Source organism: Notolepis coatsorum, assembly GCF_963971535.1.
Source record: "Notolepis coatsorum genome assembly, chromosome: 18".
Lineage (NCBI taxonomy): Eukaryota > Metazoa > Chordata > Actinopteri > Aulopiformes > Paralepididae > Notolepis > Notolepis coatsorum.
In genome coordinates, this window is record NC_140182.1 from 17243921 (window position 1) to 17256255 (window position 12335).

The 12335-nt window shown below is 49.3% G+C and overlaps 1 protein-coding gene across 1 annotated transcript in view; it reads left to right on the forward strand.

The window, feature by feature from the left end:
• The window catches only part of zfc3h1 (zinc finger C3H1-type containing), a 44431-nt gene that overhangs the window by 10936 nt on the left and 21160 nt on the right, over positions 1-12335 (forward strand). The window contains 11 exon segments of the mRNA XM_084335597.1: positions 63-271; positions 415-538; positions 972-1066; positions 1853-2044; positions 3260-3424; positions 6873-7010; positions 7513-7625; positions 7840-8019; positions 8351-8525; positions 10242-10370; positions 11208-11846. Of these exon segments, the coding sequence (XP_084191723.1) occupies positions 63-271; positions 415-538; positions 972-1066; positions 1853-2044; positions 3260-3424; positions 6873-7010; positions 7513-7625; positions 7840-8019; positions 8351-8525; positions 10242-10370; positions 11208-11846 (2159 nt within the window).

The window sequence follows — 12335 nt, forward strand, 5'->3', positions numbered from 1 at the left end:
GCTTTTGAAAAAAAGCCAGAAAACAGCCCCTGGTCACGTCTTCCATCTCCCCTCCTCCAAAGGCTCCGCGGCCAAACAGGCGGCTCGCAAGCAGCAGCTGAGGACCTGGAAGCTGCAGCAGCAGCGGGAGGAGGAGAAGCGCCACCAGGAGGAGGAGGAGCGCCGCAAGCGGGAGGACGAGATCCGGAAGATCCGGGACCTGTCCAACCAGGACGAGCAGTACAACCGCTTCATGAAGCTGGTGGGGGGCAAGGCGCGGACCCGCAGTAAGGTGAGAGACGCCACCGATACCTTTTTTTCCGTTCGTCAGCATATTGGGGGTGCGGTCGTCTAAATATATACCGTCACGGCGCCCGGCGATATGTAATAAAAATAACATCTGTTCACATCCGTGGCTTTTTCCCGTCGCTTCAGTCTAGGGACCGTGAACACAGGAAATCTACAGGGAAACAAGGCCTGGACACCTCAGGGAACCTCTACCAGTACGACAATTACGATGAAGTCGCGATGGATACCGATAGTGAGACCAATTCACCAGGTAAGTCACGCGTTTTACTCATTCTGCCTGTGTGTGTGCCAACTATAGTATGGGGGGGGGGGGGGGGGGGGGCGACAGTGGCTCGGGAGGTAGAGCAGTCGTCTGGTAATCCGGAGGTTCCCAATTAGATTGCTGCTCCTCCCGGGCAGCGTGTCGAAGTGTCCTTGAGCAAGACACTTAACCCCCGAATTGCTCCTGATGTGCAGGTTGGCATCTTGCGTGGTTGCCTCTCTGCCGTCGGTGTGTGAATGTGTAAAATGTGAGGACAATTTTTGTAATGTGCTTTGGATAAAACCACTATATAAATGCAGCCATTTACCATTTTATAGTAGACAAAGCGGCTTATGCGCCTTCATCTGGTGAATGGCTATATATGGCGCGAAGAGGTATTGTGTGAGTCATGTTGTAATTGTACTTGTTGTTTTCTTGTCAGTCCCTTCACCAACACATGACCCGTTTGCCGCCGAGGATCCAGCATGTGTCCCTCACATACCTCTGTACCCTACGGAGACCACTCAGTTTGGAATGGTATGCTCGTCTACTACACTTGATCCTAGCCGCCCCTTGTCGTCTGTAGTTCAGATTAGCAGCAGTGTTTATTAGACGTCACCGCGAGCTTTCCACGATTTTATCTGCATGCAACAGACCTTTTAGGGTGGGTGCGGGAGGTTGATTTGATTGACACATTGGAGGGCGTGGTTCCAACATTTAATTACAGGGTATCTGTGGGGTATTAAAAAGGATTAAATTCATAATTCTCAATTTAAGGTATTAAGTTTTAAATGTAATTTGCACAGGTATTAACTTGTTTGTGGGGCAGCCCCGGCAGTTGGGAGATTAAATAATAATAAATATATGAAATGTTTTGTTATGCCGGGAGCTTGGTGCGTCTAGCAAGAGCTTGTAGGGAACGTGCAAGAATTTGAATTGGCGCGCAAAGTGCAGCCGCCACATTCAGTGTCACTGTGTTGTAAAAAGGTCTTTTAAAAAGTCTTACGTTTAACTTGTTGAAACCCGCAGATGCCCTGTTGACATATTTCTGCATGCAGCAGACCTTTGGGGTGCGGCAGGGGGTTGATTTGATTGACTGACATTGCAGGCAGTGGTTCAAAATCAAATTGTATCTGACATTTCTGAGGTGTTAGCCTTCAAGTGCAGAGTGACGCAACAATAATTATTTTTGTGATTTTTTGTTTAATTGAATAATTTTTCTTTTAATATTTTTGGCACACAGTGACAACTAGGGGTTAGATCTCATTTCATGGGATTTTTAACAACTCGACTTTAATGTCTTCCCTCCTTATTTACTTCCAGGATTTCGCTCAAACGTTCCTCTCCCCGATGATGTCCCTGCTCCCTCCGCCGCCACCCCCGCTCCCCCCTCCCCCCGACGAGATCGAGCCCCCGCCCAAGCCGCCCCTCGCGGACGAGGAGGAAGAGGAGGAGATGCTGCTCAGGGAGACGTGTCTCATGTCCATGGTCAACAACAGGGTGTTCACCCCCGAGGTGCGAGTCCATACAGCCGGCCGGCTTGTTGAAACACGTAATAAGTGACCTCATTAGTCACTCCACATTTCTCAAACAAGCGTCGCCAGCACATAGGGACTCTACTCGTTATCTACTTTTTAACCTCCTAACTGATATATATATATATATATATTTGTATCCACTTTTTCTCCCATTTTCAATTTTTCTCCCATCCCAATTTCGTATCATCCAATTCTACCCTCCCCTGTCTCGAGCGCTGTTTCATGCCTCCCACAAGCCGGCTGCAATGTGGACGAAGCCATACATTGCACGAGTCCCCTCCGGTACTCGAGGTAGCAGCCGTCGCATCTTTTCACCTGCGCAGCGCGATCTTTCAGCGTCAGGGGTCTGCGCTTTGGAGGGACGCCGCCCCCGTCGCTTCTTGATTCTACTGCGCAGGCGCACCAACCGACCTGTAGGAGTCGCTGTCCACAACGTCCGATCCCCACCCATCAGTTTCCCACCCCCTAATACGGCCAAATGTATTAGTACGGACGACCAGCCAAACTGAAAGCAATGTGGAGCGCTGGGCTCGAACCCAGCGTCTCCAGCATTGGTGGTGAGTGCCTTGCCCACTGCACCACCTAGCCACCCTAGTCCCTAACTGATATTTGTATTTTCTTATATAATATAGCTGCACTCTGCACTAAGACATTTTGTTTTGTATTATAGCTATGTTTTGCATCGATACTCTGCATGTTAGCCTAGCTTAGCACAATGAAGCGGACAGTGCCGGGTAGTTAGTTGGACAATGCCTAGGCTAACCGGCACTGTCCGCTTCCATTCATTGTGCTGTGCTAGGCTAACGTGCAGCCAGATAGCTTTCTACTGAACGCACAGAGGAGACTGGTATCTATCTCTTCTTGTCTCTCTCTGGAGAAGACGGTAAGCTAATTTCCCCCAAATGTTGGTGTGTTCTTTTAACGCAGTCATCGACGATGGGACGGTTGTTCTAAATGGGTCCCGTAACATAGTGTTGTCATATTCCAGCTGGAGAGAGACTTTAATGTGCACTGCCGTCTGTGAACAGTTGGTGGCGTTCTTGTTTTGGTTTTCAACCCTGACTGTACTCCTCCTAGAACAGGAACGGCTGCTGCTTTTACCACTAATTCTAAAAAAGAAAATAACAAAAAAAAAAAAAAACATCTCTCTAAACTTCTGCCGTCTCGTTCCCCCTCTTCTGTTCCTCCACAGGAGATGAGCGACAGTGGCCCTCCCTCTCCGAGCCCCCAGCCCGCCGTCGTAACCGTCCAGCCGGCGCCGCGGCGCAACCTGAGTGCCGTCAGCCTGAACACCGGGCCGCCGCCCCGGGGCAACAAGTTCACCAGAGGGCGCCCCATTCCCAGAGCGCCGCTCATGGTGAGAGTCCGGTCGACGACGACGTCCCGTTAGCTTCAGTTTAGGGCGGGGGAGATTAATCGATTTTTCGATTAATTCGAATGAATGATCTAGGACGATTTTGAAAAATTTAAATCGATTTTCAAAAAAAAGAAGAAAAAAAACATTTTTATTTTATTTTATTTTTAGATTCACCTTTTATTTGACAAAGTGATGTTTGGTGAAAGTTAGATTTGCACTTTATTAATCCCAATAGGGCAATTCATTCTTGTTTGATGATCAAGAGGCACGTTTTATTTGTTTTAAGTGAAGTTTGGTGAAAAAGCAATTATTGCACTATTAATCCCAATAGGGACATTCATCTTTGTTTGATCAAGAGTAACATTTTATATATATATATACCGGTATATATATTATATATATAATTTTTTTTAAGTGAAGATTGGTAAAAGTTAGGTTTGCACTTCAATCCCAATAGGGAAATTCATCTTGGTTTGATAATTTTTTTTGTCAAATAAAAACAAAGGTTATTTGAATGATTTCCTAGGCGTTTCTAGTTTTCAAGAGAAAAAAATCGATTAAAATCGGAAATCGGGATTTTCTTTTTTAAATATTAATTAAATTTTTAGGGCATATCGCCCAGCCCTACTTCAGCTCTTCCTCTAGATTCCTCCCGGTGTAACTGGAGGCCGGCTTATTACCCGGTTTGTCGTGTGGTTTGTGTTCCTCGTACATCGGCACCGCGGATGCCTCTCTCGGCCGTCTCTTAAAGGGATATTTCACTCCGGTAGAGCTCGTCACACGTCGGCGCTCTCGCTCTCTATAGTCTTCTACGAGTGAAGTAGTGACCACCGCCGTCGACGCCACCGGGTCAACACCCGAGGACAGTGGCTCAGTAGGTAGAGCAGGTCGTCCCGGTTCGATGCCCACTCCTCCCCGGGCAGTGTCGATGTGTCCTTGAGCAAGACACTTAACACTTTCAGTGCCCAGCAAGGGGGCGCATATTTAGTGCTTGAATGCCCACCATCCACTTCAATGTTAGCGTTAATATCGCCTAATCTATGTTTTAAATTATGGCTATGTGTCTAATCTGCCCAGTCGCTTATCAATGACTCATTTTCCAGTCAACATTGTCGAAGCGGATTGTTTTTTTATAGGTTCATTTCCGTTTTATAGCATTTTGAAAAGCCCTCGTTTTCAAGGGGAAAATAAAGAATCCTTGATAAACGCCCTGTACTGTAATATTCTAGAACGTTGTCATTTCTCTGCCTATTTATGAATAGTTTTCAAATAAACGCTAAATTATCGATAGTATATGTGTACGTATGCACGCTGGTGCCGCGAGCTGAAAATCGATTCTCCCGATCCCCACCCTTCAGTTTCCCTCCCCGTAATACGGCCAATGTGTATTAGTACGGACGACCAGCTAAACTGAAAGCAAATGTGGAGCGCTGGGCTCGAACTGACGAGCCCAGCGTCTCCAGCATTTCTTGGTGAGTGCCTTGCCCACTACGCCACGTAGCCGCCCGAAAAAAGGTCTACATTAAACAAATGACACAGCGGTCACCATTTCAAAGGGAGTTTATTCACTTTGTGTGACACAATAGCCAAACAAATGCACTAGTGCTCAATGCGAGTCACGAGTCCTGAAAATCAGTCCAGGACTCGGACTCGACTACAACACTGCCTCCTTTTATAGAAAAACTAAAAATGCTCGATAAATGCATTCTTGGTCGAACAAGAGCACACAGATCAAACATCAACCAGTCTAAGTTTATCAAAATTGTTCCTTGCAGCAGTAAATAGACCATTCTGAATTAAATAGCACCATGACAATTGTATTAGAAGATAATGTCATATCGTAGTAATTTGTAATGGAAAACTAAATACCATTATACCGCCAAAACTAAGGAAAATATTATGATGTGCTATTTTATGCCGTAGTGCCCTAAGTTCAGCAGTCGCTGGATTCAGTTTAATAATCTGGTTTTCAGGACATGCACTCGTCGCTCGCAGACAGGCGCGGCGTGTTATCATTGGCCCGAGAGGTTGGTCATTTTCCCCCCTGCAACGCATCTTCAAATGAAAACAAAGTGGAAGCGTTCATCACGCACAGCCAGAGGCAACATGTGTCATCAATACAGCGCTTCCAGTGACGCCCGGCTTCGGCTACGGTCCCCGAGCTCTCTGCTGCTCCTCTGCTTCATCCTAGCGCAGCCGCGGGCAATGAAGTCCATCTGGGAGCAATATAGAGTGTAAAACAGTGGGACCGCCGCCCGCACTTAATGCAATCAGCTGTGATCGTGATGTCGGCGTTCACGCCCCAACGATGGGGCTGTTTTTGAAGGAAGAGTAGGGAGCGCCGGGGTCAAGCGATTCTAATGGTGGTCATGTGAAGTGAGATGATCAGGGGCTCTTGCAGGACGGGGCGATTCATATAGGGTTAAATACAGCCACTGTCCAGCTTGCTCTTAACCCTTTCAGTGCCACGGATGACATATCTCGTTTTATCAGCCCCCCCATTGAGTGCCCACGACGACAAATATCGTTTTATTTTTTTATTAGCGATCTGAATTCATATTTCATCAACCGAGTCTCCCGTTGGTACACCAGCCCCTACAGGAGCTCAGATTGGAAAAAAGCGCCCCCTATCGTCTGTCCCTGTGTAACTGCAGGTCAGTCGCTTAGACTGACCTGGGATTCTGTAGCTCTCTGGGGGGGGGAGCCAACTGAATACGTACACATATACTATCGATAATCTAGCGTTTATTAAACATAAATAGGCCGAAAAATGACAGTTTTTGTGTATTCTAGAATATTCCAGTAAATGTCTTTTATCATGGAATCTTTATATTTTCCTTGAAAACGAGGGCTTTTCAAAATGCTATAAAACGAAAATGAACCGATTTATTTATAAAAAAAAAAAAAAAAAAAAAAAAAAAAAAAAAACGTTTCGACAATGTTGACTGCAAACAAGTCATTGATAAGCGACGGGCAGATTAGACTCATAACACAGGCCATAATTTAAAACATAGATTAGGCGTTTTTAACGCTAATATTGAAGTGGATGGTGTCATTCAACCGGGTAAATCGACGTTAATCAAAGGCACTGAAAGTGTTAAATAGGGATGTCCATCGATTTTCATTAAATTATATTCATATATATATATATATATATATATGTGTATACAGAAACAATTCCGTTGCTCGACATGACCTTGCAATTCCATTGCGAGATCGCATGACAAGTACTGCCCCTTATAAGGCACATGGGGAAAGAAAGTGAAGGAAAAGGCACAAAACCTGCCCAACTAATTCATACACCTACTGTAAAAACCCTCTAGCATGGTGGCATGATAAGACACAAGATGATGAACAACCACGGTGCTACAGAGAGTATATAAGTTAAGTGCCTTCCTGTGGTTCCTGTATAAAGTACAGTGGGCCCTTGTTCTCCCCCGTCTCCCAGCTCCCCAGGCACAAGGCTGTGGTGGTGCAGTTGAACAACTCCGACGACAGCGATTCCGACACGGACCCCTGCAGCTCCACACAGTTCGTGTTCGGAGGACTGGAGTCCATGATCAAGGAGGCCAGGAGGACCGTCGAGGTGGGTGGTTTGGACTGTAGAACACACACACACACACACGCCAGAGCTGCCACTAACCATTAGTAACGGATTCATCCAACAAATGTTTTATCCATTTAATCTGTGCAATCTAAAAGGATTCATTTACATCCATTTTGAAACATTTACCTTCCAAGTTTACTTGTGGTTTTTTTTTGTTTTTCCCCACGAATGCACATTGAAATCGAGCTGAAGCAGCACTTTTAACGGGATCCTTTTAGAGCACTTTTTGAATAATCTTTAGTGCTTCTGAATGAAACTCTTCTTTTTGTATTTCCATCAGAATAGCCGCTTTGGAACATTTTAAAAATGCCACCACAATGAACCACTTTGATGAAGTACCTTTTTAATAGATTTATTTCTTATAGTCAATTAATCGTGGCACAGACATCGAGGAGAAGTACAGATGGAATTGTTTGTACTGTTAACGGGGCAGTTCCGATGCCTAACTTTGAAACGGGGGCAACCTCTATGACAATCCCAGGCAACCAAACCCAAGGGGCCGTCGGAGAAGGAGAACCACCCCGTCAGAACTCCCGAAGCGCTGCCAGACGCCAAGAAGGCCGAGTATCGCCTGCTGAAGGAGGAAATTGCCAGGTATTATTGCCAAAGCATAATCATCGCTAGACAATAGCTGTGTTTTACTGCCCACACATGAGGATATGATTTCGGGGGATGCTCGTCGAGGGCCAAATAAGCGTTAACTGTCGCGGGCAATTGCGCGCGCCGCTTTTGAGCCACGTGTGGAATCTTAGCGCAATGGAAACAAGTGGTGACGTTGTTTGTTTGGCTTTGGTTTTTTGCTTTGCAGCAGGCAGAAGCACAAGCTGCGGCTGGAGCAGAGTCCCAGCCCCCGCAGCGTCGCCTCCCCGGCCGGCTCCGACTCCGAGGGGGACCTGGCGGTGCGGGCGGCGGCCGAGCGGGACCTGGCGGTGCGGGCGGCGGCCGAGCTGCAGCTGAGCGCGGCGGAGGACCGGCTGACCAAACACCGGTGAGGCCTCCCGCCCCCCCCCGTGGGCTCCTGAGACGAGGGGTGTCCTGTGGTTTTACAGTAGATAATAATAATAATAATAATACACTTTATTTATTTATTCGTATATAGCACCTTTCATACAAGACGTGCAGCCCAAAGTGCTGCACAGCAGTGATGTAGACATAAAATAGACATAAGATGATGTAGGACGATGATCGATGGGTGGAGAATAAAACGGGCGAAATAGTTGGTCTGCACGAACACACGCATGCGTTTAATTTGTCCGATACAATAGTGTGTTTTATGGCCATCGCTGCGTCCCCCGCTTACTGTCCCACCGTCCCCCCAGCGTGCTGCTGCAGAAGGACGAGGCCGTGCTGAGGCAGCTGCTGCAGCAGGAGCTGAAGAAGAGGGAGTCCCTGAAGGCCGCGGAGGGCAAGGTGCTGAAGCTGAAGGAGCAGCTCCTGGCCTCCGAGAAGATAGTCGGCGCCAACAGGACCCTCCTCAAGAAGCTCCAGGAACAGGTGGGTGCCACTGCCAGGGGTGTAGTGGGGGACTCTTTAAGTAAGGGGGGGTCTAACGGGTGGGTGCCACTGCCAGGGTGTAGTGGGGGACTCTTTAAGTAAGGGGGGGTCTAACGGGTGGGTGCCACTGCCAGGCCAGGGGTGTAGTGGGGGACTCTTTAAGTAAGGGGGGTCTAACGGGTGGGTGCCACTGCCAGGGGTGTAGTGGGGGACTCTTTAAGTAAGGGGGGTCTAACGGGTGGGTGCCACTGCCAGGGTGTAGTGGGGGACTCTTTAAGTAAGGGGGGGTCTAACGGGTGGGTGCCACTGCCAGGGTGTAGTGGGGGACTCTTTAAGTAAGGGGGGGTCTAACGGGTGGGTGCCACTGCCAGGGGTGTAGTGGGGGACTCTTTAAGTAAGGGGGGGTCTAACGGGTGGGTGCCACTGCCAGGCCAGGGTGTAGTGGGGGACTCTTTAAGTAAGGGGGGTCTAACGGGTGGGTGCCACTGCCAGGCCAGGGGTGTAGTGGGGGACTCTTTAAGTAAGGGGGGTCTAACGGGTGGGTGCCACTGCCAGGGGTGTAGTGGGGGACTCTTTAAGTAAGGGGGGGTCTAACGGGTGGGTGCCACTGCCAGGCCAGGGGTGTAGTGGGGGACTCTTTAAGTAAGGGGGGTCTAACGGGTGGGTGCCACTGCCAGGGGTGTAGTGGGGGACACTTTAAGTAAGGGGGGGTCTAACGGGTGGGTGCCATTGCCAGGCCAGGGTGTAGTGGGGGACTCTTTAAGTAAGGGGGGTCTAACGGGTGGGTGCCACTGCCAGGCCAGGGTGTAGTGGGGGACTCTTTAAGTAAGGGGGGGTCTAACGGGTGGGTGCCACTGCCAGGGGTGTAGTGGGGGACTCTTTAAGTAAGGGGGCGTCTAACGGGTGGGTGCCACTGCCAGGGGTGTAGTGGGGGACTCTTTAAGTAAGGGGGCGTCTAACGGGTGGGTGCCACTGCCAGGGGTGTAGTGGGGGACTCTTTAAGTAAGGGGGGGTCTAACGGGTGGGTGCCACTGCCAGGGGTGTAGTGGGGGACTCTTTAAGTAAGGGGGCGTCTAACGGGTGGGTGCCAGGGGTGTAGTGGGGGACTCTTTAAGTAAGGGGGGGTCTAACGGGTGGGTGCCAGGGGTGTAGTGGGGGACTCTTTAAGTAAGGGGGGGTCTAACAGGTGGGTGCCAGGGGTGTAGTGTAGTGGGGGACTCTTTAAGTAAGGGGGGGTCTAACAGGTGGGTGTAGTGGGGGGTCTGGGGCGTCCACTGACGCAATTACTGTATAATGGAATATATTGCCGTAAGGCTCTCGGGCATTCTGTATTGCTTTCAAATATATATTCTCCTGTATTATTATATATAGTTACAGGTAAGAAGAATATATGTTTTGACCCCCTTATTTTTTTGACCTCTTTTGGGGAGGGGGTTTGTCTTTCATGTTAGCTATATTCTTTGAGGCAGACAAATGTACCTCTTCTCAATATTGCACCCCTAATTCACGCCTACGGGTGGGTGAAACCACTACGGACAAACGCAGAGCAACAGGCTTAGACAGATAAGAGAGCGGAGGTATTTTTTGCCGTGGCAAACACTTATCATCTTTATGATGGTAACGCAACACTGGCGACGGGGACAGTAAAAGATTAAATGAGGCAACATCCAGTCCTCCTCCATTGAAGGCTGATGGATTTGTTTTCCCCCTCCACAGGTGCAACGCGTGGAACACCGCGTGGCCATAAAGAAGGGCCAGTCGGGGAAGCTGGAGCAGGAGCTGGCCGTGGCCCAGAGAGAGGCAGGCAGGACGGTGAAGCGACCCGCAGACACCCTGTCACTCCTGGTGAGCAACACGCACACACACACACACACACACACACACACACACACACACACACACACACACACACGCGCGCACACGCACACACACCATAAACGGGTCTCGTCTTATTGTGAAATATGATTGATGTGGAATAATTTGACCAGATTATTCACAGAGGCGAAACAACAGTCTCGGAGCCTTTGGTTAACCCTTTCACTACCTCACAGGTTAACCCTGTCACTACCACACTACAGAAGGATAACCCTTTCACTACCACACTACAGACGACCCTTTCACTAGTACCACTACAGAAGGTTAACCCTTTCACTACCACACTACAGACCGTTAACCCTTTCACTACCACACTACAAAGGGTTCATGCTTTCACTACCACACTACAGACGGTTAACCCTTTCACTACCACACTACAGAAGGATAACCCTTTCACTACCTCACTACAAACAACCTAACTACCACACTACAGAAGGTTAACCCTTTCACTACCACACTACAGAAGGTTAACCCTTTCACTACCACACTACAAAGGGTTCATGCTTTCACTACCACACTACAGACGGTTAACCCTTTCACTACCACACTACAGACACTGTAGTGAAAGCATGAACCCTTTGTAGTGTGGTAGTGAAAGGGTTAACCCTTTGTAGTGTGGTAGTGAAAAGGTTATAGATGGAGTTTACTGACAGAGACCTAGCTTACAACAATGGCCCTAGCCTAGATATATAAAGATAATAGATAATTGGGTTGGTTAAAAAAATAAATAAAAATGTTGGCTGGTAATAATCACGATGTTTCAAGAATAGTCTTTAAAGTATTTCTCCCGTTGTTGTTGTTGTGCAGCCGGCGAAGCTGCAGCGGCTGGACCTCGCTCCGCGCGGCTCGGAGCGCCACTTCGCCGAGCTCCTCGCCCAGAAGCAGCGGCTGCAGCAGCTGGAGGCGGAGTACGCCCTGAAGATCCAGAAGCTGAAGGAGGCCCAGGCGCTGCACAACCGCGGCCTGGCGCTGGAGGCCCCCGTGGAGCCCACGCCAACGACGCTGCCCGTCGCCATCGCACCCCAGGCGCCCCAACCCCAGCCGCCGCCGCCTCCTCCTCCTGCCGCCTCCCCCAGGCCCTTCCCCCTGTCCCAGCCCTCGTTGCACGATCTCACTCAGGACAAGCTGGTGCTGGACAGCGAAGACGAGGAGAACGAAGCCGCGCCCGCCGCCGCTAACGCTGCTGCCGGCGGCCGCAGGCGCTCGTTCCACCAGGCCAACGCCAGCACCAAGCCCAACCTGGAGCCTGGGTCTACTCCCTCTAAAGACGCTGTGGTCAAACCGGCCAGGGCCTCCACCAGTTCCCCTGGACCCTCTGAACTTTTTGCAGGTCTGGACATGGAGGCCCTGAAGCAGCTGTACCAGCAGCAGGCCCGAGTAGGAGAGCTGCTGGTCAGGGAACTGCGCAAAGTGGGGGATGATGTTGAGAGCCACCAGTCTGGGAAGGTAAGACCTAGGGCTGGGCGATATGGCCTCTGAGGGTGCTTTCACGTATAGTTCTGGTGCACTCGGTGCGGTTCTGGTGGTGAAGTTGCAACATTGTTGCATTCATCATTTGGTTCGTCTGCATTCACACAGAAATTTGTCAGGCGCACCAAACTTTATGAACAATGTCACACGGTCGAAAAAAGGGCACTCGTCTATTGGACACAATGGAGAGTGGAAATCCCTCCCCTTCAGGAAGTGAAATGCGCGAAATACACAAACTGCGTGAAGCGTGATAGTAGCAGTGATAGTAGCAGAGGCGTGGCATTGATCCATCGTTCGATTATAACCCGTTACCGCCATCCTCTCGCTAAACAACTTGTACACCTCGTTGTTTTTGTGAGTGCCCACAAGCGTCTGTTTTATTTGGTCTTCTGCCCATATTATGTCGATCAGGGCTTTCACTTCGCCCAAGTCTGTCCACGAGACATGTTTACACATTGTGCTTGT